This window comes from Varroa jacobsoni, unplaced genomic scaffold, assembly GCF_002532875.2.
Source record: "Varroa jacobsoni isolate VJ856 unplaced genomic scaffold, vjacob_1.0 scaffold_358, whole genome shotgun sequence".
Taxonomy (NCBI): Eukaryota; Metazoa; Arthropoda; class Arachnida; order Mesostigmata; family Varroidae; genus Varroa; species Varroa jacobsoni.
Genome location: NW_019213260.1, coordinates 386858 through 411113, shown reverse-complemented (window position 1 = coordinate 411113; position 24256 = coordinate 386858). Strand labels below are relative to the sequence as shown.

Below are 24256 nucleotides of genomic sequence, written 5' to 3'. Positions count from 1 at the left end.
CATTCGTAATCACTATCTCGCTGAAATTAGTGTCAATCTCTGCTCAATTATTTAGGTTAATTAGCGATAGTTTAATAAGCACATTCCACTGATAAAAAGTTAATTTTATAAGCACACATCCTTATAGTCCTTCAAAGTAAACGAAAGAAATCTGATTTTTTTTCTGACTAAAATGAATGTCATTTTTTAGTTAGAAACACCAATCTTACAAGATAACGCCATTTTTGCTGTGGTATCTAATGGAGTACACATTTGTTCAACACAAATCCGTTCTTGTGACCAATAGATTAGATCTACTATTTTATAGTACTAAACGGAATTCGAAACATATGAAGAGCTGCATCTGTGTGAAGTTCTTAACTTTTTGCTATTTATCGGTTTAAATTTGTATGTCAGTGTGAAAAGGCGTGCCTAGAACATCTTGAAGTTGCTTTCGGTGATTGAGCGATGAACCTGGAGTTGACTGGGTAACCCGTACACTGGGGTGTAACCCGTAACCTGGAGACTGGGGTGCCAAACATGCCCCCATCTGACCCAATTGCAATTTCCACTACTTGTAAATAGCAGCAGAAAACGACCCAAACATGTCTATAAGCAGTCCAGCCACGTTAGTCCAAACCTGTGCTTTACTGGTGATGCGGAATTACAGCAATACATGATGTTCCAGTATACTGAAAAAAAATGGGCAATGAAAAAGACAGACAATCAATTATTTTTACGTATTCGTTGTACAACAGGTTAATTTAAGATTGTTATGCAAAACATTTTAAAGCTTAATATCCAGGAAAGGCGTATTAATACTATATTCGTAAACATTCCTTTCTTAACGTCTTACCACTATGGATCTTGCCATCGGTGTCTTTCCTTTAATGAGCGGTAAGCTAACTGTAAAGAGAAATTAAAAGTCTAACATGTATATTTAATCCAGGTTTATATTGAAAATATAAAAATTACTTTGTATTAACCAGACCCGAAGTGGTTCATCCAACACGGTCCAAGAAACTGTGGCCGCAACGCATATTATTTCTTTCTTAGGAACTACATAGACTGGTTACCCATAAGACCCGAGGCTTGAGAAGCCCGGTCATCCGGGGTTTCCATGGAAGAGGCTGCGGAGAGGTTCCCAACCCCCTTCGTGCAGACAAGAAGAACTTCGTTTCAAGGGTTCTTAAGTGCATAGGTGAGTTTCACAAAAGATAAGGATTCGTCATGGCCCTACGACGGTTGCTAATATATAAGTAAAGGATAGTTTACTTGAAACCTGAAAACAGTGTATGCTTGGAGATATGCTGGAAATCCATTGCAGGTGTATTGCAAAGTTGTTCAACTTTTTCTCATAATATACTTGTTTGTGGTAGGAAATTCAATGCCACTTGTAATAAAAAAGCGCGGTTTTTCTTTTCATACTGACTTGTGAAAACATCATTCAGTGCATCCTATGACCAGACACCTAAAAACATTTGAAACACCCCTGTGCTTCTAACTAAAAGCAAGCAACATTAAAAAGCATATTAAATACACGATGTTCTTAGGGTAAGTGAAGCAAGAACACTCTATAAGTAGAATACACATATGGAGAGACGGAAGGGGCTTCTGCCTGCATTGTTGTTCAAATGACAAAATAATGTCTCTATCGATCATCCTGAGGCCAATATAGTACGACTAAACGACCCGCCTTAAAGAACTCTTGCAGGGGGTTGCCATGGTAGCGGTATCATTTGCAACTTCCTTCTCGTTGCCTACCTCGCCTTACCTCTCCCCTTTTTCTCCTTACCCGGGTGGTCTTATTGGAATCCGACCTCCCACAGAGTCATCCCTTTTAGCAAGATTCTCTCTAAGCAGGAATGAAAGCAGCCCTATGAGACTGTCTCCTCTTGTCTCCCTGTCCCATAGGGATCCTGCAGGTCGTCGAGACCCATCGCTTTTGCTACGTTCACTCTCAAGACAGCTGCCTACTGCAGGCAACCTCACTCCTTCGCAAAAAGCCTACCTCTTTTTTCTTCATTGGAGCGACAAGCGTCGTATTTTATTGTTGCCATTACCTGTTTTAAGCAGCGCTTTTTCTTGAACGAAAAAGAAACCAGTAATTGCACGACACCATCAGCTTCTGTAAGTGTACGTTAATATTTCATAATTCGAAATGTGATGGTATACCCACAGTTAAGTTACTACATGAGGGTCGCTAGCATAATTTTAGTAGGACTATTGCCTTTAAGCTTACTTCATACCGAAAACGTTTTAGATTATCCTATTTTATGCGACAGACTTCTTTTAGCAATAAGGTTTCAAGCTAGCATTCCAGCTCCTTTCGTCGACTATACTCTTGAATGTGTGATTTGTGACATGTTCTATGAAAATACGTTTATTAACTCAATTATAAGGTAGCAACTATGCTTCAATTACATAAAAGAAAATTGTTCTGTTTCTCACGTTTTTAGTGATTTTATTACTGTCGAATAAACGTCTCAAGAAATTTCGTAATTCAATTTAAAATATGTTCTTTCGATATTTTTCTACAAAGTAATGTTTTAAAGTTATTCTCATGAACGATTATGATGTAGAAGTAGTGATAAAATTTTTTTATATCAAAGACCTCGTACTCAGTGCAAGGCAAAGTAAAATAAAAATGTCCTCTTGCTGTGATCTGTTGTTATGCGCTCATAACTCATACCTTAAGTCGTCATAATATTGTGTGGAATTCGGAAATATTACAGGTTTATGCGTGAATTTTTTTCTCGATGATTTTACTCTCTAGGTTTATTATGCTACTATAAATTTGGTTGGTTTCAATCCTTATCGATATGTATTACAAACTCCCAAAGTAATGACTAACCATGCTTTCATAAGCCATTTATTGTTTGATCAAAAAAGGAGGGAAAAAATTAGTCATACTTTTAAAAGAGTTCTCCAACGATTGGCAGGCTAAATTGTTCCTAAAATTTGATAGCGTATAAATTATGTTTTATGTAATGATTAATAAACTGGTACATAACCGTACATTGTATTATACTTTTAGATGCTATATTATAAAATAAATATATGTATATTTACATAGAGTAAAGCAAAAGTCTCTTAACAGCTGGAGAGTCTATGTATATATAGACTTCCACACAATATATATATATATATATATTCTAAATATCTGAAGTAATATGAGAAAAAACTACGGTTGATTGAGGGGTTAAACTGAAAGGTTATGGCTGGACAAAATTTGATTATCAAAAACTTTCTTTGAAGCCTAGACTTAAAAAGGTTTTATGTTTCTTATTTTCAAAGAGGAGACCGATACCTAGGCATTCACTCTAGGGAGCCTAGATACCTCTAGGTGTCGCGGCGTCTACTTCTGATGTATTGTCTAACCGTGACTTTGGATAATAAATCTTAGGATCCAAACTACTCTAAAGAGGGCGGTATGATTTTTGTAATTACATTTTGAAGACAAGCACCATCGTTAAAAGCGGGCCTTCACTCTAATCCTATTTTTGACCTTCATGAAAACGGTGTTCCCTGACCAAGATTGAACCAGACAATTCCTTTTAGAAAGATCTGCAAGAATCTAGAAGAAAAAAGGTGCTTATGCTTTAGACACGTCTTCGATTAGAAGCAGTATTACGATTGGGAATGGAAAGCTCTTTCTCAAAAATATGAGATATAGGCGGTAAAAAGCTGTACACGTGCAAATACATTTAGACTATTTCTTACAAAGCTTGCCAACACACATTCCTATTTTGAGAACAAGCTAATGAAGCAGTGAGTTAAACGGTCCCTATTTGATCTATTCATTTGCTCAAAGTGTGTATTCATTAATTCCATTTTAAGCTGAATATTTAAAACTGTAAACAAATCATTTCATAGGCTTCTGCTTTTTTAAAATTTATTCTGCATTGGTACCCCTTACCTGCAAAAGCGTACCTCCCCTCCCAAAATTTTAAGATATTTTGCCATTTGTCTGCACTGGCCTTTCTTCCTTTTTCTTTATCATCTCATAGATGAGGCCTTCTATATATTAATTAGACAGATATAAAGACGATGAGCGTTTCGTAATTTCAGGTTGCGACCAGTTTTCTCTTCTCTTGGATCAAAACGCAGTTTACTCCGACATAGTAACAACTACATTTTTGTGCATCGAATTGTATTGAAATGAAAAGAAAATTTGTTCATGTGTTTATTCGCACAAGCTCGTGCTAACCTCGCCACTATGCCATGGCGAAATATACAAACATAATAACCTGAAGTGAAGTCTTTGCCCAGCTTCGGATGTTTAATTGGTAGCTATGGTACGCTTTAGAGCGCCTACTAATTAGCCTGGGCATCTGATCCTCCATATATTACAAACTGTTATAGAGATATAGGAAGTTCATTTAATCTGAAGTTCTCTATCTGTGAAGTGAACATAGACAGTGTGTTATTACTTTCTCATGCAGCAAGCAGACCTGTAGCTGGGCGCTACTTGTTGAATGTTTGCTTAACTGAGATTCTAGATTTATTATTTGTTCATGCTTTTATAGCTTAACAATGGTTCCACTGGTTTTAAACTTTATGTAACAGGTGGTGGTAAAAGGTTTTATTTTAAAATATAGTAACTAGCATCTTTTGGTGCTATTTATACAAATATACCAAACCGTGATAATTTGTATCGAAATTCCATTCAAATATAAATTATGTTCGCCTGAGCATTGCGAGCGATGGCAGAGAAAACGCATCGAAACGCTATGTGTGAGGCATCCATAGCAGCAGATTGTTGGATGGTGTCATTGATACGCGATGACGCAACCTTTTTGCTACGCTGTCTTGAACCGAGAGTTAAATTCGTTGCTAGAGTGAACAGGTATGGACTAAGTTATCAGCTTGAGATAAAAAGAAATCCCTGTGGCTATTTTATGCATCAACTTTGACGTAAACAACAGTAGTGCAAAGATTATTTTTAAGAGCGCATAACTAGAAAAGCAGTTTTCTATTAACTGCAGAATATTGTTTATACTGAATATTTCTGAAAGACAAATAGAGCTAAATAGATAAAGTTTGACTCATATATATCATTAGTTGAACTGGGAAACCTTAGTTCCGGCTCCTGAATAAGCCGACTGATTTGTGCAAAAAAAAAGGTACGTTATGCTAGAGCACATTGTACGTCCCATCGATTTCTCTCACAGTTTCATTCCGCTCATATAGAGATCATCAAATCTAGTATGTGTGAAAATTAGTACACAATTTCAATCTACAATATGTTAGGTTGCTTGTGAGTAAACGACACTATTTTCGTAGCTAAATGAAGGGGCTGCTATCCAACACGGGTAGTTACTGGTATAGGTATCCGCTATGTATATACCCGTTCTGTTTCTATACGCAACTCTGTTAAATTGTTGAGTTTTGATAGTTCAGTACACTACACAACTTTAAACCATCAGTCTGATGAATAGGAAAATAGGTTAAGCTATGAGCTCGTTTTCAATTCATGCATTTGTTCATATTTTAAACATTCATACCTTGTAGTGTGCCTCCTGCATCAAAAAGCAAACCCATTCGGGTAGATTTTTGAATTTCAAGATAGGCCTGCCGTGAATTTCGTGCTGGTGTAAAGGGCCTTTTATAAAACTAAAAATTTAATTCTTAAATGTTTTTTCATCAATTAATCATATTACACAAGTCGGTGAAAATGGTAGCCGCAAAAATATCTTGAACCAATAAAAATTTTTTTTAACGCATTTGAGGAAGCAATAATACCTATAATTCTTATAGTTTGGCTAAAATCTAGCTTGCGTGTCGTATATTTTTAAGCTTTTGTATATTAGGATAAGGTAGGCACAACTTTTACACATTTAAAGGACGGTGATACTTAAAGGGAGACCAGCAGGCGACTGTGCTTAAGACAGGATTAATCTATCTCAAACAGCTCTTGTATGCCCTTTATTGCATGCAATCTATTTAAGATACTGTGGACCCAGTTGATAGATCATTGCTGTAACCTGCAACAAGGCAGTGGTATCGATTTGAACAAAAGCAATATGAGAAAGAAAAGAAACCGAAAAGCTCCTCTCTGATAAATATCCCCGCATATCCTCCACGCATAAGAATTTGTAAGCTCCGAAAAAATAGCTATGTTGAGAGAATAAGTAACGCGTCTGATAGACGACTACGAATATTGTGACGCTTGATGCTACGAGAATATTGAAACCCAGTGGGTGTGGTGTAGAAGGACTGGAAAAAAACGAGATACAGAGTTAGTGGATAAATGGATATAGCTTACAAGGCAACAATATATAAAAAATAACGTTGCGAAGATGGAATATGGCTAGAGAACTGTTAAGAGTGAGCTTTAATCAAGTTCGGATTATTGGTAATATATTTTTAAAATAAATGCAGCACGTAGTATAGCTTTAAGTATATCTCGATGGCCTAAGAATGCACTTGTTCAATACTGATTGTCATGGATGGTTGCTTCTGCAGAGTACGTGCTTTATCCTGTGGTCTTTGTTACTTGCATGGTTCCAATTGTAAAGAGCAGCAGGTTGTTCTTGCTGTTCAATCTCCTAAATATAACATCCTTGGTAGTAATCTCTTTCCTAGAACACCTCGATGGGAAAGGGTCGCACTTCACGCCGTCCGATCACTGTTCAGGAGCAACTGGTGGCCCCGTCACTGCTTTTCCTACCCCCCTTGAGACAGCACTACTGGGGATTATTATGTGCCTTCATGGCTGAACTACGTGAAATGGAGGCTCCAGAAAATACCTCTTAGCTCTTTGACCTAAAAGCAGCAGTCTTTATTACCGGAAAGTGTAGGATATATGAGTAGCTGTCCCCAATGCTGTTGGGTTGCTGGTTGTATAATGTTCTTGAACAACTCCCGCTCTTACTGATCGGCCGAACAGACTGATCACTGATAAACGGCGAATTATCGGCTTAAAGACCACTTAATTGCGTGCGAGTTGTTTGACTGTCATTGTGGAAAGTCTAACGTAACCAATATTAGAAAGAAGGGTTGCAACAAAAACCAAATAAAAGAGCCTGACTCGAATCTTTATTGTGACTTTACAATTAGAAGTATTTTACACGTTATGTATTAATAACATATTACGTTTTAAAAGAACATGAAGGTACATGTAACGTCGATACATCACTTTTGAGTAAAATTGTGTCTCGTGAATTAGCTAGGATGCAATGTGAGTGATTTGTATCCGATTAAAGACAAAGTGGCGTGGAACGGCTCCTCGGCGTCGAAGCTCGGAAATATTTGAAAGAAGCTCATTGCCATTATCGGAACTTAACGACGAACTTGCCTGCACCGCGTAGTTCGTGAGTAGTAACGTGATCACAATTGTATGCATGAAGCTTACCTTGGGCTATATTACAATACGACAGCTATCGTTATTCAAGCAAGTTGAAGTATTGAAAATTCTGTCAATATCTACCAACGAAATGCAAGTGGAACTCAAAACTAACGAATATCTTTGGTAAACTCACAAACTGGTCATCCCACATTGAAAAAACGTTGTGTTAACGAAAATTAACTCAACTCAAGCTAGCTGAGCCTTTCATTTTTAAAAGACATTCAGAAAGATCTATTTGCTGAACTTAATAACTTACATTATTCTATAACCGTGCCGCGAATCACAAACGAAATAAGAATAAGCCCTATAAAATTTTGGCATCATTCAAGGCTATTCAGTCGCCAAGAAGGCTTAGCTCTGTCGGGATTCTTTGATTGCGTTACCGGTTAAGAATACCGCGCACCATTTTATCTTATTTCGGCAATTTGGTCGATATATAGATTACGGGCCTATTAAGTACACCGCAAGTACGAGTACAAGCAATGGAGAACTGCTAAGTATTATCTTATAATTCTAAGCTTTTAAGAATGTATCTAATATTGTGATCTAACCATCCTGTAATTATTATTGTTTTACTACTAAAGACTGTTCTAATACGCATTAAAAAATAATTAAGAACTATGCACAGTAAGTCATCTTATTTTTTTGACTGATCGATATTAGTATAAAAATAAAATATCGATTTTAGTGTTTCCTGCATATAAGTACTCTACAATAATTTTTTAAATTGGAATATATAGATATACTTTTCGAGACCTAGACGTATCTTCTGAGGTACGTTTTTTTTTGCTTGTGAGATACGAAGCTTTTGAATAATCTAATCACTGGTACTTTCACAGCTTATATACGATGCTTAAAGAGAGTTCTGTCATGATAAAGAAACGTAATGTCTACTTTAAGAATCCTTTTCTTTACAATAGTCCTGTTCGAAAAATACCTCTCGGATGGATTTGCTAGGTCGTTACCATTTTAAAGCAAGCAACGTTTAATACTAGAAAAAGATGATCGTAATTAGTAACTTGAATGCGTCCCAAAATCTCGTAGACATTTCTCTGGAGGATAGACACTAGAATACTTGTAAGAATCTTCATTGTGATGAATGTGTACGTTTCCTAAGATTCAAGAAGCATACTAAGTGATAATAACGTACTATATTATACAAGTACGCTACAAGCAATGCTACGAGAGTTCTCTCCGTAAATTTTGAAAAGAATCCTCTCCAAAAGTTTACCAAACACTAGTCTCCAAAAGTAGGAAGCTTTGACGACGTTAATGGAGGCTAGTTTTTGGCAAATCTACTTGATTAACCCAAACTATATAACTCCGTGAGCCCGTCTGTCCTCTGCAAAAGGTAACCACATGTAGCCTTTGATGATACTGTTTGCAACCTGTTATTTATCTTCATGTCAGAACGAACTCAGTGTCGATACAAATTTTAAGCATACGGAACAGTCCTCATCGCTCTTTTCTACCTATCTATTTTTCAACGACATTACCCTTACCGTTCTTTAACACGCCGTTCCGTGATTCTATGAAAATTATCTTTATGCAAATAACGCGTCTGGTCTTATCAATGAGCAGAATTCAATCATAATGAAGCTTTATAAAAACGTAAACGTGCGTAAATAATAATGTACAATTTTAGACTGTGCCAACATTATGAAAGGCACGCGCCATGGAACTAGATTGCTTATCAGTCTTAACAATCTCATAAGATTCGACGTCTGTTTTTACAAATGATTTAAGTAAAAAGTAAGATTTTAATTTACATAAATTATAATACATTTTGATGGTTACATTTTTGTGCAGTTTGCAAATGGCGTTGAGAAAAAAATTGGTACTGATAACATCATATTTTTGTTATAGGTGTCTTAAGACTCTGTGAATCCTTAACAAAGCAGAAAAATCATGCTTCACAAAAATGTAAAAACGTTAGTAATGCTAGGTTTTTTTTATATTTCAACGCAAACTTCAACTCACTTTAAGCACTTATTTCCAGGTCCTCCGTAGATCTAAACGCAAAGAATGAAGCCTGACTCTGCATTCCTGCAAAATCTAGTCGGGACAATTTTATTATAGTTTTGTATTTCTCTAAAAACGGTACGCCTTGACACAACATCCTGAGTCCGTTTGAAATCTTTGAACATTGTCATAGGCCTGGAGTACATATACATTTAAATAAGGAAACTTCAAAAATTTTTTTTATTGCTCCACGAGGAGTACGTTCACTTATGGAACCTTATTGTGCACTCTGAGTTCTTTATGATGCTAAAGCAGTTGTTGAATTATTTTGAAAGTAATCGCAATTTCCCTTTTAACATGAAAACAAAGCGTTTCACTCGGATTCTGGAAACAAATTAATTTATACATATTCACCGTCACTCTATATTATTTTCTTCCATTTTTTAACCAATTTCTTTATTTCATCTCGCAGTCGGGTTTTTCTGGTTGGATAACCTTGTTCATTCAGTGTACCTAGGCTGTATAGAATGCTTGTCAATCGTTTTATTCTTTAAACGCTCCTCGTCCCATTACATGCAAATTATCTTTTTTTCGAACGAAAACCCTATCTAACTTAGAGTCAGCCATAGCTCTTGAAGCCACCTATTCAATGAGGCAAACTGGATTAAACAAAAAACAATTCTCGTCATCACAACAATTTGTATAGAATTCTGTCAATCTAATGGTATGTTGCTCGGTACAGGACAACCTGTAAGGAAACAATATTAAGATGCAACTTGTTTTTTGTGTGCTTTACGAAGCACACGAATTTACGAAACACTCGAATTCTAAATTTTAGAATAAATTCCATGTAGTGGAACGCTTAAAGAGACTTCGAAAAGTAGAGTTTATTTTCCCTGCCAATTTACGAGCTATTCGCAGACTCCTTTTTGAAAGTGCCTTCCAGAAGTCATAATTGACTGGTCGATGAAAACGGGATGCGTCCTTCTGTTCAAAGATGCTTACATTGAGCTCAGCAACCTTTAAGCCGTGATCTCAAATCTGAATGTCATAAATATCCTAAGTTAGCGCGGCAGTTTTTTTATTTTTGGAAACGGCGGAACATAATGTATCTATGTAACAAGAACTGAATATCGAATTCCTTTCAGCACACAACACTTATTTTTGGATGGTGGATGGAGTTCAAATTACAGCGCGTTAGTAGAGAAAACACACCGCTATTGAAAAACATTTAGAGATAAATGGTGCAAAATTGGGCGGAAAAAGAACAATCGAATAATACCACTATTGCTTTTGAAGCAAGCAAATATAGTACAAATGAGTTTACTAGACTTGTATGCATCTATGCCATTAATGCAATTACGCTCTATGAAATGAAAAATGGGCTTTTAGTAAATCATGTCCGCCCGGCTGACAATAATAAGGGTATATTTAACTTAAAAAATTTGCGCACATTCTACAACTACGTTCTGCGAAAGTAGCTCTGATATAGTCAGAATCAGTCGACCTTATGAATAATTCATTTTATAAAGACGGTAGAAACCAATAGTCCCCCACGTCCATACCAAGTAGCTAACGTTTAATGTGGATTATTATGGACTATCTGCTTCAGTCGAACTATGCATCTTGCCTTTTATTGTTTTTTTAGAATTATTAGACGAGCAACGTGATTTCTGAAAGAAAAAGACAAAAAGTAAAAAGTTGCTCAGTGTGATTAAAAGTTAGTACATAGCGTGAAAGAATTTTCGGCTGCGTTTACCTCGATGGCAGTTTTATGGACAGACCTACGGACTGTTTTGATTTATTACCACCATCTAAGAAACGCTCGCGAGTTAATGACAGTTTCAACGAATCTAGAAACCACCCTATAGATATCACGAAATAATCGCTTAGGGTATATATTCATATAGAAAGGCATCTAAATTCTCATTTTTATGAGCTTATAAACTACTTATTAATCCTTTCAAAAATACCCTTTCTTTGATTTGCAAATAACTTTTTTCGTCCGTCGAGCGATATTGGTGGGTGTAACCCCGTGAAAAAATTTCAGCAAAACTTAATTTTAAGGTATAGGCCAAAAATGCAAAAGCTTAAAACGGCCAATAAGTACACGAGTTGCGAAAAGACACACAATATATTAAAAAGAGAAGCCTTATCTGGATGAATCAATTGATATTGTGCTATTCGAAATGGCCATTTATTTTTATGCAAAAAAAATCTAGATGTATCAAAAAAAAATATAGGCTATTTTAATTAATTTTTGGGCCCATGAAATCTAAATTCTACTGGGAATATCCTGTTTTGCCTCCTAAACATCTTTGCATTCTTAAAAAGCCGCAGTAGAGCTGGCAACTACTTAGCTCTGGGCATAATCGGAAATATATAGGCTAAAAGGAGGTTCCTCCCGCGTAAACACAAAGCTCCCAATTTTCGCTCAAATTTGCACACATACAAATACCGGTAGGGCATTTGAGTTTGGGGAAAATTTGATGCGCTGATCTGTCATACTAGGCAACCGCTTATTTGCTCTTTTTGGTCTCGGGAAAAAGCCAATTAAAAACAGTACTTTGTTCACGGGATTTTGTCCAAGTTTGAATGCATCAGCCATATATATATATATATATATATATATATATAGAGCTATATATACTGTACGGGCTAATCCCGTTTTTAACAAGAAGACGCTGACCTTTAATATTAAATTTAAAAAACCTTAACATTTGGAGATGCATACAGGTTAGGATTTTTTCTTTTTTTTTTTTCTCTTAACGAATTTTTAAAGTGGCGCTGTATGGAACAGCGAAGCTTTTTTTACCATTTTATTTAAGTTTGGTAAATGATAAAGAGGCAAGATAATTTACATATGTCGGTACGTATAAGTTAAATGCACGTATCGTATTTTCGCACTTGCACCATACGGCGTTGTCAGTGACGTGTCATTTGTCGTTGCCTTTGAAAGAAATGTTAACGATTGTGTTAGTATAACGTATCGTTTACACAAAACAATACTACCAACTACGCCAGTACTTCAGCAGATTTAAACCAGACTTCACATTGTGCAACATATGAAGTGCACAACAACTTGGTGCGGACCAATAATTTACGAATCATGATCTTGCCTAACTACGCAATGAATGATTATAAAACATCATAATCAAACGCTTTTTAGCAAGAAAATGATGTTTCTTTTTTTTGATCTAGTGACTTTTCGCACAAATTACTTAGTGGACCATATAGGTGTATCTCAGGCCCATTTGACTTCACCTCTTAGTGTTATGCTGGTCGGACTACTCGATCGTAATAAGCCCATTTAACGTACATGATGAAAGAGTTATACAAAAACCTACTGGTATAACTTCAATATCTAACATGACACGGTTTGTTTTCAAAGACAGTATTGATCAAGTTTTTGTTCATTGAATCACATTGTCTCTCATATTGGGGAAAGATAAGTCGTTAATCAAGGATTGACAATATACCGGTTAGCAGTTAGGGTTATTATACATTAGCCGCGTCAGCGGTTTACTGTTTACAATTTTTTCTGGCAACAAATACGCCCATGCAGTATTTGCCCGTTTCCCATGCGCCTGCACCGTTCGCATTTATCGCTGGCGCTACCGCTTCTCTCGAGGTTGCCAGCCATCGCTACGATTCTTCCTTTAATCTTTACGGCCTGCACCTGGTAACATCGTGCGATCTATAACCGCTTTTATCTGCCCGCAAACTCACCTGCTTCCGAATATCACAGATTAATTCACCTAAATTCGGAAAAATTTTCGGAAAACTGGTTAGCTTTTTTATGTACTCGAAGGTAGTCTGTTTTTTCTTGGACTTAGGTTACAAATTCTTCATGGTAGAAAATACTGCGTCGTTAAGAAGTGCATTTCTGACGGTCATCCTATTTCTATAAGACCATTAAAGGAGAAATGTGGTAAATGTGAGTAATACTACCATGTCGCGATTTGTTTACAGAAGACTTTAGGAACACGTCATATGTCACACAACATATTATTTAAAATAAATGAAAGCAATACATTTAACCGATGCTCTATGCTCCTCAGTTCTCTTGAATATAGCGCAGTAGGTCGTTTTCAATTCTCATTCAACTATCTAATTTTCATGATCTATGCAAAAAGTAACCACAGAAATTATCGTTAGTTTGCTCTCGAAATAGGGCCGTGTCTATTATAAATAAAAACAATTTTTCAACCAATATTCAGGTTTGGGGCATGTTGTCTAGTAAAGAAGATCATACCATATTAAGACGAACCTATAAGCAAACAGGTTTCTGCAATTGTTGTAGGACCATGGATAACTAGAGGAATGCCGTACGGTTTGTGGCGGTATTGTTTACTGGTTCTCGTTAGTAGCGGAAAAGGCTGATCAAGAATACGAGCACGCTCTGGAGTACACTCTTAGAAACAAAGCATAAGGAACATCACGAACAGCTAGCCAGCATTCAAATCTCGTGTCTTCAGCGTGCTCCATCACTCGCGGGCTTCGATGGGACAAAACTGTTAAGAACTTCGCTATTAGTCGAACACTGTCAGTTTATTGGCTAGCAACTAGGATTTTTATACTCATTCAAAAAATGTTCTTCATATGAATTAAATGCTGTTATGTCATGATACGAAACGGCTAAGAAAACTTCTACTCTAATCCTTATACTTCGACCGGACAAAACGTAAAATGCAAACTCGAAATTAACAACTTTCAATCTATTGCTTACCTTTACCTTTTGCAAAGTTGTCATGATTACTTGCATTTACCCAACTTGATTTCTTTCAGATACAGATATCTACGCCAGAGTGTGCTCCTTTCCAACAAAGTTAGAAGACACTTGTTATATATCAGTAGTAGTATTACACGGAATAAATCTAAAAAATATGGATGATCAACAGTTCAGAAAAGCAGGAATATGGGCCATCGACTACTTCATCAATTATATGAACGGAATTCGAGATCGAAACGTTTTACCCAGCGTAGAGCCAGGATATCTACAAAAGAGGTATTTATGGACACATTTTTATTGCAATAAGATTCTGTCTTAATACACATTCTTCTGATGTAACGCATTATGGACTACCCAGTCATATAAAACTCAACCCACAATGTTTTTTTTTTTTATAAATCTTAGTTCTGTACGTGAATAACGCACAATTTGTTATTTTTTTAGAATATTTGCCTCTGTACACTGGTTACTGTCGAATCTTTTGTTTGGCGAGTTTGAATAGCATGTAAAACTTAACTTGTTCTCACTGAACTTCCCAACTTACGAATTTGTTAACTTAATTTTACTTTGCATCTCAGTTTAAAGCCTGGCTACGTTGTACTAGCGCGAATATCATTACATCTTCCACTCGTCGCATATTTAAAGTTAACTAGACGACAAGCAATGAAAAACGTGTAAATCAAACTTTCTTTTTGGTTACATTTAGCTAGATTTAAAGGGCATTTTTTTACCTCTAGGCAGGTAGAAACATCCTGCAAAATAACGTCTTGCCTTCAGTATCGCAAACTAGCAAGCAATAATCGGGCACCTTGTGCTTTTAAACTCTTTTTAGATGTGCTAGTTAAATAATACAAAAAAGCTCAGCTTTAGTGTCATAATTTTGAAATTTAATTTAAATTTTAAAAAGAGCTTTTTGAGAAGAGATTGACTCTCAATCATAAACTCTTTGAAGATTTTTTGTAAACATGTACTCGCATATGGCAGCCGAGGAGTTCGCTTACCTAAAGGATTCGGTACTTTTCAACGTTTCCTGTAATTCTGCTAACTGAATGTGATGCATGAAATGAAAAATGGACGTGTTAAGATCGAAAAACATTGGCTTCGGCCACTCAAAAAATTTCTTTAGATAAGTCTTTTGCTCTTTAACGCCTTTGAATCTTCCACTTCTACGCTTTATTAATGATAAAGTTGCAAAAAACTTCTTTTTGTTTTTATTTGACTACTATTAGGCTACCCCATGAGGCACCTGAAGAACCCGAGAGTTGGCAGACCGTTGTAGCAGACATCGAAGAGCATATTATGCCTGGAATTACACATTGGTGAGGAATATATTATACATGTTATTGTTTTCAAGCACGATTCACAATATCGCTGTTTATAGCTTTTTCATTGTGTGTTTCATGTCCGTTACGTCTAAATGCTCGAGATGTTTTTATTTGTTTCATTCACTAGGCACTCTCCACACTTCCATGCTTACTTCACCACCGCGCAAAGCCCGCCCGCGCTTCTGGCTGACATCCTATCCTCTACTATCGCCTGCATTGGATTCACCTGGGTAAGTAGTTACTTTGGTAAGTTCTACAAGGCACTCAGCTATTTAAGCTACACCAACGACTCTATGGACAGGTCTATGAACAAACTGAGTGGAAAAGTTTGAACTTCAATTAGATCCTAGGTTCAAACTTACATTTCGAAAATAGAAAGCGACAATATGTCTGCATATTTACATTAAAAAGATTTTTGATCTATCACGAAATTCGCAAGGAAAAGTATGTTATTAATAATGTGTGTTGTATAATTTCAAGTTCCGAACGGTAAGTAACGCGCGCACATTTCCAAAGAAAGCTTTTATGTAGGTAATGATTTGGGCATCTAGCATTGGCCTACATTTTATAAACGTAGTCGTATTAATATATATACATGATGTTTGTTATAAATAAATCTCAAGTTTTTTGCATTCGTACCAAATTCTTTTAAATTATCGAAAGTATATATCTAGGTGCCTTAGCCGCTTTTTGCACTCTTGTGTGCACGAAATCAAGAAAATGTTTAATGAACGTTTTTCTTTTCTGGCTTACTGTTTTTTACTCACTCGGGTATCACTGTAGAAGAGACTCGCTTATTATCTTTTTTAAATAGCGGCACAAACTGGAGTTCTATGATTTGTCTGGCAACTTCGACCCTTTATTTGTCGGCCAAGGAAGAAAAACTACAATCATTCTTAACTTGACTTTATAGCCACTAGGACCGTAAACGACTGATGTGACATCACCCAAAAGTCAAAACACTATTTTTTGGCTTAAATAAACAACTATGAAGTCTGAAATTCAGCTAATAAAGTTTTCTGTGGTTACCGCAGAAGCCTCGCAGATCTCTGGTTAAAACACTGAAATGGTCAGTCGCAAATAGTTATGACTAAAAATAACCTGGTTACGTGAGATTACTCCACCTCATGTAAAACTAAAGCTGAGTTTATCTATTTATTTGTCTTTCTGTGTGTTTGTTGGACCCGACTTGCCTCGTAAAATGGAAGCATTTCGCTAATTTTTCGGAAGTACTGGAATTTAAAGGGTTGCGCGTGAGACGGACTTAACTGAATGAATACCTTTTTTAACGGCATTTTTATTTTTCAAGGCGTATAATGTTAATTTGGGCAAATTAGTCATATGTTATAATTGGTTCGACAACTATTAAATTTTTCCTTGGAGTGATATCTTTCGTCCAAAAGGGGCGTAATGTTTAATTAGTTAACTTGTCAAGTAGTTTATGAAATATAAACCATTTCGAGAGATAGTTTATATTACTCAACTAAATAAGTACTTTTCCCGCGGGGAGCTTCTTTTTTCTCATACAACGTAGTCCCAACTTGGACAAGTTGACCTATTGTTAACGATTCGCTTAAGAAACGTATAGTTTGCCTTCGAAAATTGCTTTTTATTCAAGCTTTACAAGATCAGTAAGTCGCCAAGGAAGTTGGGCAGTGGATCAGTTGCAATAAAGACAATAAGAGGGACGTAGTGGCCTACCAGGATTATTGTTACAAAAGTAATTTAATAGGAGACCAGAATTCAAATGTCAAAAAATATCGATCATTAGATTTCGTATCTGCTGCACCTGCCTCAACTGCTCGAATCTCAATTATCGGCTTAAGAGTAGTCGTCGTATCTCAACGTTCTGTCTTTTTTGTTCACAACAATTTAAAACGTCACGAAATAGACACAGCTGAATTGTTGAATCATTTTTGAACTTTTGCATTCTTTTGCAATTTAGGGTTTAATTGTACTTTTGCTGAGACCTCTGTGAAATGATACCAAAGCTAGTAAATATTACTTGTAAACGCTATAAGTACAACAGGGTATCGTAAATAGAAGGATGTTTTAATGGTGGAGCTGGATAGCTGTAGTAAGGCAAATGTTTGGGGCAGAAAAAAGCTTCAGACTGACGCATAATTACCTGGACATGTAGAATGAAGTTTGTTTGGGTTCATATTGGTTATTCTAAAATGACAATCGGTTATCTTTTCAAATGGTAGGATACATGCGGTATAATAACGGATTAACGGCAATGGGGAGATGGGATAAACGAAACAGAAAAAGAAACATAAAAAATCACTGGATGAAAATATTGTTTCCGCAGGGTAACTCTAAGGGAACTGTGGATAAAGCCGCAGGTGATCAATCACTCGAACAAGCTGATAGGATAGCTACATGAGTGTAATGATATCGACTGGGGCAGCGAAACAGAATTGCTGTAACCGATTATCTACGATGGGAGAATGGATTGAGCGTTACATGATCTCCGGCGAATCAGAATCGAAACTGCAATTTAAGTATAATTTGTTTAATATTGAATAGCTGAAGGTTGTTCATCCTAAAACAGGTTGGGCAGGGTAATAGCAACCGATAGCTATTGGTGTGTGCTAATTTTCGTTAAATTAGTCTAATTGACAGCTCGGAGGGTCTGTTTAGTTTCTACCACTATGCACAGTTTGATGGCCATTTTTCAACCCTGACTCATTTCATTTACAATAAACTCCCTCTATTTAATGCCCGTTCGCCACACTGCCAGGATTTAATTGAATGGCGGCCTAACGGTAAAGAGATCCCAAATATTCTTCAATTAACATAGTGTTGAGTAGAAAAGTACTGTTACAAGTTCTTGGCTCAATTCCTCTCGGATCTACCGTCATAACACGTGGGATCGATTAGCACTATTTCGGAGAAATAATTCCCATTTACGAGTTTTTGATTTTATTAGAGATTGCCTCTTGTCATTCGATGTGGCCCAATAGGTGGTACGCTCTTTTTAAGTCAACCTCCGTTGAAGTACAATCAAATATGATCAACCTAGTCCAAAATATTTCAGGAGAACTACAAGGATGGAATTTGAGGCCCTCAGTCAAGCCACAGAAATAGTGTGACAACCTCAAGTTATTTCCTTTAGTTGGAAGTGATGTACCTAACGGAATCCAAAAAAACACTATACTCAGATCGACGTGCTTCTGTACGCGAATGGCTTCCGTCAACAGCAATCGCTACGATCTCCAGCGTAACTACCTTGAAGACGCACGTCAGTAGATTCAGTCTTGAGAAGAATCTATAAATGACTGAAGCGACAAAGTTCCACCACTAAGCAAAAGGACCGTAATGTCATTTTTTTCATTTATTTAAGGATGACTTACTTGTCGACCCAAAAGTATGAAGGATCAACGAGACAAATTGCGCTGGTAGTCGCTATTGCGATCAAAAAACGAATGAAGCTTTTTTTGGTAGTACTTTCCCTTTTTCACCTTTGCGCTTTTTTTACATTAGTGGTTTCTTTTAATGACTTAGCACACGTACAGTTATCATTCTTGCTACGGTTGATTTACTAATCATCAATCTACCAATTGCCTTTAACTCTAATTAAAAGACATCAGAGAGGGTTGTTGCTTCTGAATTTTATGAATAGAAAAGTAATTGTTACTATAGTAGCTTTGGTGTCGCATACGATGTTTGATGTTTGTCATCTTTGAAATACTTCGTCATACCTTTAGCTTTTGCAAAATGTTCGCTATTGTTTGTAGTCATAACCTGTTTTTTCTTAATGTTATTTCTATACTCAGTTTATATAATTTTGGCGACGATTATTACGCAGGATATACCCATCCTATGAAAATTTCTGACTACTGGCGCGTGCGCCGTACTATCAGCGGGATTCCTTCGTTTTAGAAGCAGGTAAACAGGTCGCGTAACTTCAGGGCTCCGACGCAATTAGTTATGACTGGCCCGAATTGGCCCAGCCATCTCCACAACCAAACGGGTAGAAACCCCACCTTGTTGCTGTTCCGGGACCTTGAACCCGATGAAGATTCCTTAATCAGGAATAACGGAGTTCTCCCTCCCTAAGTACAAACAGCTGGACTTTGTATCCACTCGAGTTACTAGCTTCGATTAGAGATGCTTAAGAGCCCAGATGATAAATTCCTGATGAGAATATACTCTAGCCATTGTGACTGAGTTTGCGAAAGAAGAGTCCTGTCTCTTGACGTTGTCCGATAGAAAAAATACTGAACCTTATCTTCATATACGTTTCGTACTGAAGTGTCCCATTCTTTGAAGAAGCAGAAAGCAACTATTTTACTTACGTATTCTCTACGTATTCATTCGAGCGAAAACAAAAGTATATATATATATATATATATATATATATAATGCTGAAAAGCCATACAGGCCAGAGAGCGTTTTTGCTACAGGAAGGCCGAGAGGCGAAATGAAACTAATGAAGGCCCAATGGCTTCGCTGGGGCTCTTAAAGGAAGTTGCAACAGCGTTACCACAAACTATTTACGATCATAAATCAGATCGGCCCACAGAGCTCTTGGATTGCAACCCATCGCGGTCGGTAGCTGACCGTGATTGGAAAGGATACGTGGTAGTATGTCGGGAAACGTACTCCGATAATTGACCTGATTCATGATAGTAAATGACCTGTGGTTATGCGGCTGCACCTTCTTAGAGAGTCGAGGCGTTATCCGTCTGATCTTCATCTCACGACATTGCGCCTCCCAGCATTCCTGTAGCGAGAAAGCTTTCCGGATAGTACGGACCTACAGCAGGGAAGCCATTCGAGCCGCGCATTTCCTAGATCCTTGCTTGTGGATATGCTGAGTGTAAACGCAACTCGGGCTAGCAGGTTCTGAACCTAGCTGTGTCTTTTCGTGCCCAGAGTTCCCATACTTTCTATGACTGTTCGAACCACACGCTCGACTAGCCCGTTACACCGTGAGTGTCCCACAGCCGTCCTGTGTTTCCGTAGAAGAAAATTGCAACGAGGCTCGATAGGAAGCAGATCCCATTGTTCGTGACGATGGCGCCATAGTGCAGTAGGAAGTACGGGGCAGCTTTCAGCGCTCAGATGACAGCGTCCTACGTCGCCCTCTGGACCGGTAAAAGGTAGACAAAATGGGTGCAATAGTCGATCGACACTAAGAATTGGAAAGCCCTATTGCAGGGACCTTTAAGGGGCCTATAAAGTCTACCCCTACCTTCTCAAAGGTGAGGGAAGCCGTCACCGGATAAAGTTCAAGTGAGCCCTTTACGACGCTGGCAGACCTCGCACCGCGCCAGCCCCTCCCGAACTTACATTGTAAGCTTGGCCCGAATAAGGAACCGCTCTTTAACGCATTGCAACATTTTTTTGTCTGCCGACCTGCCCTACCGTCCTGCCGTCCGGCATAGCTTCTTCTGCCTAGGACGACGGAACGTAGAGCATCGTTTGTTCCCCCTTAATCTGGTAGGTTAGGCCATTTTTGAGAACGTACGGTGGGACGCAAGACTCGTAGGTTAGGCTATCCTTGAGCCCGAACCCTGGGGCTTGAAACTCTCTTTCTAATATGGCACATCCTACGCAGGAGAATAATGCGAATAGCCGAGCCGTTACTGACGAATAGCAATTTATTCGACCTCAATATAGATTTGGACCGCGTTTATCTAGAAGTATAATATTATTAATGTTCACGACGCACATATATATATATATATATATAACATTTTTTCTGTACTTGTGTTCTAGATTGCCAGTCCAGCGTGCACAGAGCTTGAAATGATTACGATGGATTGGTTGGGGAAGATGCTTCGGCTGCCCGACCATTTCCTCTTCAGTAGTTAGTATACAATTGCATAAATTTCATATTCTACACACCTATATAGATTATATGTCTATACATGGCCCTGAAGGCAATTATATCGAAAATTCTAGAATTAAATATATGTTGTCATATCAGCGCAGCGAAGCGAAATAAGCATTATTTAAGCTGCATTGATTATCTTATGGTTCAGTTATTTTATACACACTAAGAAGGAAAGTTCTTTCGAATTTTTTTTCTAAATATTATCAACAGAGGTTTTCGCGTTTTACTATACTTTCGAATCCAATGAAAAGGTGCACTAATTCATACACATTCTTATTTACTACTGCTCATTTATATAACCTTACCAACTATGTACTGGCTGTATATTTCAACGGCAGGTTTTGCCTTCGACATAAAGCTTGAAAATTCAATTAATAAAAAATAGTAACCTAGTCAGTATTAAACCTTGATCGTATACGACTTATTCTAATATGACTTAACAGTTTGCATATGATTATGTCTTCCTGCAATTTGCCTCATTTCAATTGGAGAATATTTTCATTAATGACTTGTATTTTCTTACTATTTATTGTCCTTTAGGGAAGACGAAACGCACTTAGAGTTGCAAAGCAGTGGAAACGGTCACAGAAATGAAGAAAATAGCAGATAATGCAGCGTGAACTGCTTAATTCAAAACCGTTGCGGCATAAAACGTCTTAGTAGATCATTTCCGTGTTTTACAAGCATAGAATGAGTAATCTGTTACCAAGTTGAGAGGAACATTATTGCATTGCGTGGCTCACGCATCTGTTTCTAAGCGGATTATGTTTGTCTTATCAAGTCGAAATCGACCGACATGTCGATAAAGACGCTCATTAATGATTTGCTGGCTCTATTTTTTTCTTGACATATTCATTTAGTACTAGATGATATACTTAGTCTTGATCTAGACCCACCTGGCTAAAATCGCGTACCAGTGCTGCGACGTACACCTATATGCTCATAAATGGCGCATAATTAGTTCAAGTTCAGTACCAATGTAAAAGAGAAAGCCAAAGCTTTGCTATCTGTACGTTGGAGACTGTAACTCGAACTAAGGTTCGTTCTTTTAAAAGAAATTACTCTTCGGAAAAAAGCTGAAGTATGCAAGTGCGCAGTAATGTTGTGCTACGAATGGGTTTCTCAAACCGCCAAAAGCTTTAGCATGACATTTGAAGGTACAGGGCCTTTTGGAGCACACTTAAGAAATCATCACGGTACCTCACGCAATCCACGCTGAAAAATACATGCGACAACGCGTTGAAAGTATCCGGTCATCCTTGCCGCCCATTATCTTTGAAAAGCACAGCTTCTGATTTAACCACCTCTACCGCCTCTTACGGGGAGCCCAAAACTTGGCAGCAGACATAAAGGCAATTTACCGAAGATCATATGCTGTACAACGGAAGAATGCTTGAAAATATTAAGAAGCTGGTTAATAACGGAGAAAAAGTGGCAGGCATACAAATGGCCTATAAAGTGTGACTCGATCTCATGCCCAACAGGCTCGACTAATCTAGTTAATCTCTTCGGTAGATATTGGTGGCAAGTGACCATAGTGATACCTCAAGTGCTGCGATTATTTTTTGAGAGTCTTCAACAAAACGCAGTCAAATTAACGTTTCGTTCGGCGAACTTCAGTTCAACTTGACTGCGCTTCGTTAAAATTTACTGTGCGAAAGATCCTACAGGCCCTCGAGAACCCGCCTAATAAAAAAGCAGAGAGTCCGGACGGGGTCTATAATTACCGCCTCGTCTTAACTCCTTTCTACATTGCACCCTTTAATAGCTGTACGTGTACCAGTATGTTTTCTCTCCAGTCGAAACATACCTATATATATATAACGATTCCTAAAGAGAGTAAGCCAATACTACCATCATCAGAGCACCAAACCGTTCGAAACTTTTACTACAAAGTGCTACGAGCCTATTGACCAAAAAATTGTCTGCTTTTTTAGAAAGCAGGGAAGCTCCCTTGAAGGAAAGACACGAATTTTAACATTTGACGTAACCAATATGTAAGATCTATAAATGACCAACGTTAAGATAACATTCGACATCAAGGTGCCCCTTCTATGCGCGGTGTTTGTTCATCTTAAAGCCACCTTCGACTCTGAGCTGAAGGATTTGGTTTTGAGGGTTTGACATACCCTTGGAATATTCTTGCCCTGCTAGCTGCGTTATAAAGGAAGATAAGCATAGATGTTGAGGTAGCGAACCTGATTTATTTTCTACCAACCTACGAGTTTAGCATAATGGGACAATCTGAATCTTCTCCTGTTTACCGTCCTATTTAAACTTCCCAAGCACATATAGTTAAGGTTATCAACTGAATGAACTATTTACGCGTGCATGGCCTTAGCCGAAACACGGCAGGCCTGGGCCAGGCTGCACATGGCCGTATATGGAGGAACGTAAAAATTGTGTGCTATTCATTCTTTCCGATTACCAGTTTTATTTTGCACATAACAAATGTAGGAACGCCCTGATCATGCCACTGCAGCCTGATTCCGCTTATTTTGATTTGAAAATGGCGCCGGTAGCGACTTTGAATTGTATTTACTTAAATGTGATTTGAGAAAACCTTACGGTAAATTACTAACCCTACGTTATGAGAATATATATATTTTTTTTTTATTTTTAACTGAGAAAAAATTAGCAATAGCGAAGAAGAGCACGTGTATATCTATATAAAGCTTTGGATTCGAAGGTCTAGACACATGCAACACACCTTAATTATTATTTGAACACTTGAGTTTTGACTTTTATTTTGATTTCCACTCTATTAATTCCGTTATTTTTTTGTTTCTATTCTGTTTTCCTCAATTCTATTCCATCCCTTTGTATATGAATTCTTTATCTCACAAATTTTAATTTTTTAGGTGGTCTAGGAGGTGGTGGTGTAATCCAAGGCACAGCTTCCGAATCGACTCATATGTCGTTACTGGCAGCCAAAGCAAAAGCAGTCACGACTTTGCTCAAAGCTAATCCTCACTGGAAAGCCGCTGATATTCGTGATAGGCTCGTTGTATATGCGTCTGATCAGGTACAAAACCACCTACAACTTTGATTATTAATTAAGC

The 24256-nt window shown here is 37.5% G+C and overlaps 1 protein-coding gene and 1 long non-coding RNA gene across 4 annotated transcripts in view; one reads left to right on the top strand and one right to left on the bottom strand.

Moving 5' to 3' along the window:
• The first annotated feature begins 1819 nt into the window (after positions 1-1819).
• LOC111259697 (aromatic-L-amino-acid decarboxylase) overlaps positions 1820-24256 on the top strand; it is a 43923-nt gene continuing 21486 nt past the window's right edge. Inside the window, exons 1-6 of one of the 3 annotated variants that reach the window (XM_022831884.2) lie at positions 1820-2109; positions 14087-14300; positions 15254-15343; positions 15477-15579; positions 21077-21167; positions 24056-24219. In XM_022831884.2, the coding sequence (XP_022687619.1) occupies positions 14179-14300; positions 15254-15343; positions 15477-15579; positions 21077-21167; positions 24056-24219 (570 nt within the window). In that variant the 5' untranslated portion in view covers positions 1820-2109; positions 14087-14178. Of the gene's footprint in view, positions 2110-14080; positions 14301-15253; positions 15344-15476; positions 15580-18681; positions 18793-21076; positions 21168-24055; positions 24220-24256 lie in introns of those variants that run through there. The other 2 variants (XM_022831883.2, XM_022831885.2) reach the window with 2 other exon arrangements.
• Positions 8794-15243, bottom strand: LOC111259699 (uncharacterized). Its single transcript, XR_002679774.2, has 4 exons — positions 15026-15243; positions 14022-14108; positions 13563-13806; positions 8794-13050 (listed from the first exon to the last, which is right to left on the bottom strand). It is a non-coding gene; the product is annotated as an uncharacterized LOC111259699 (long non-coding RNA).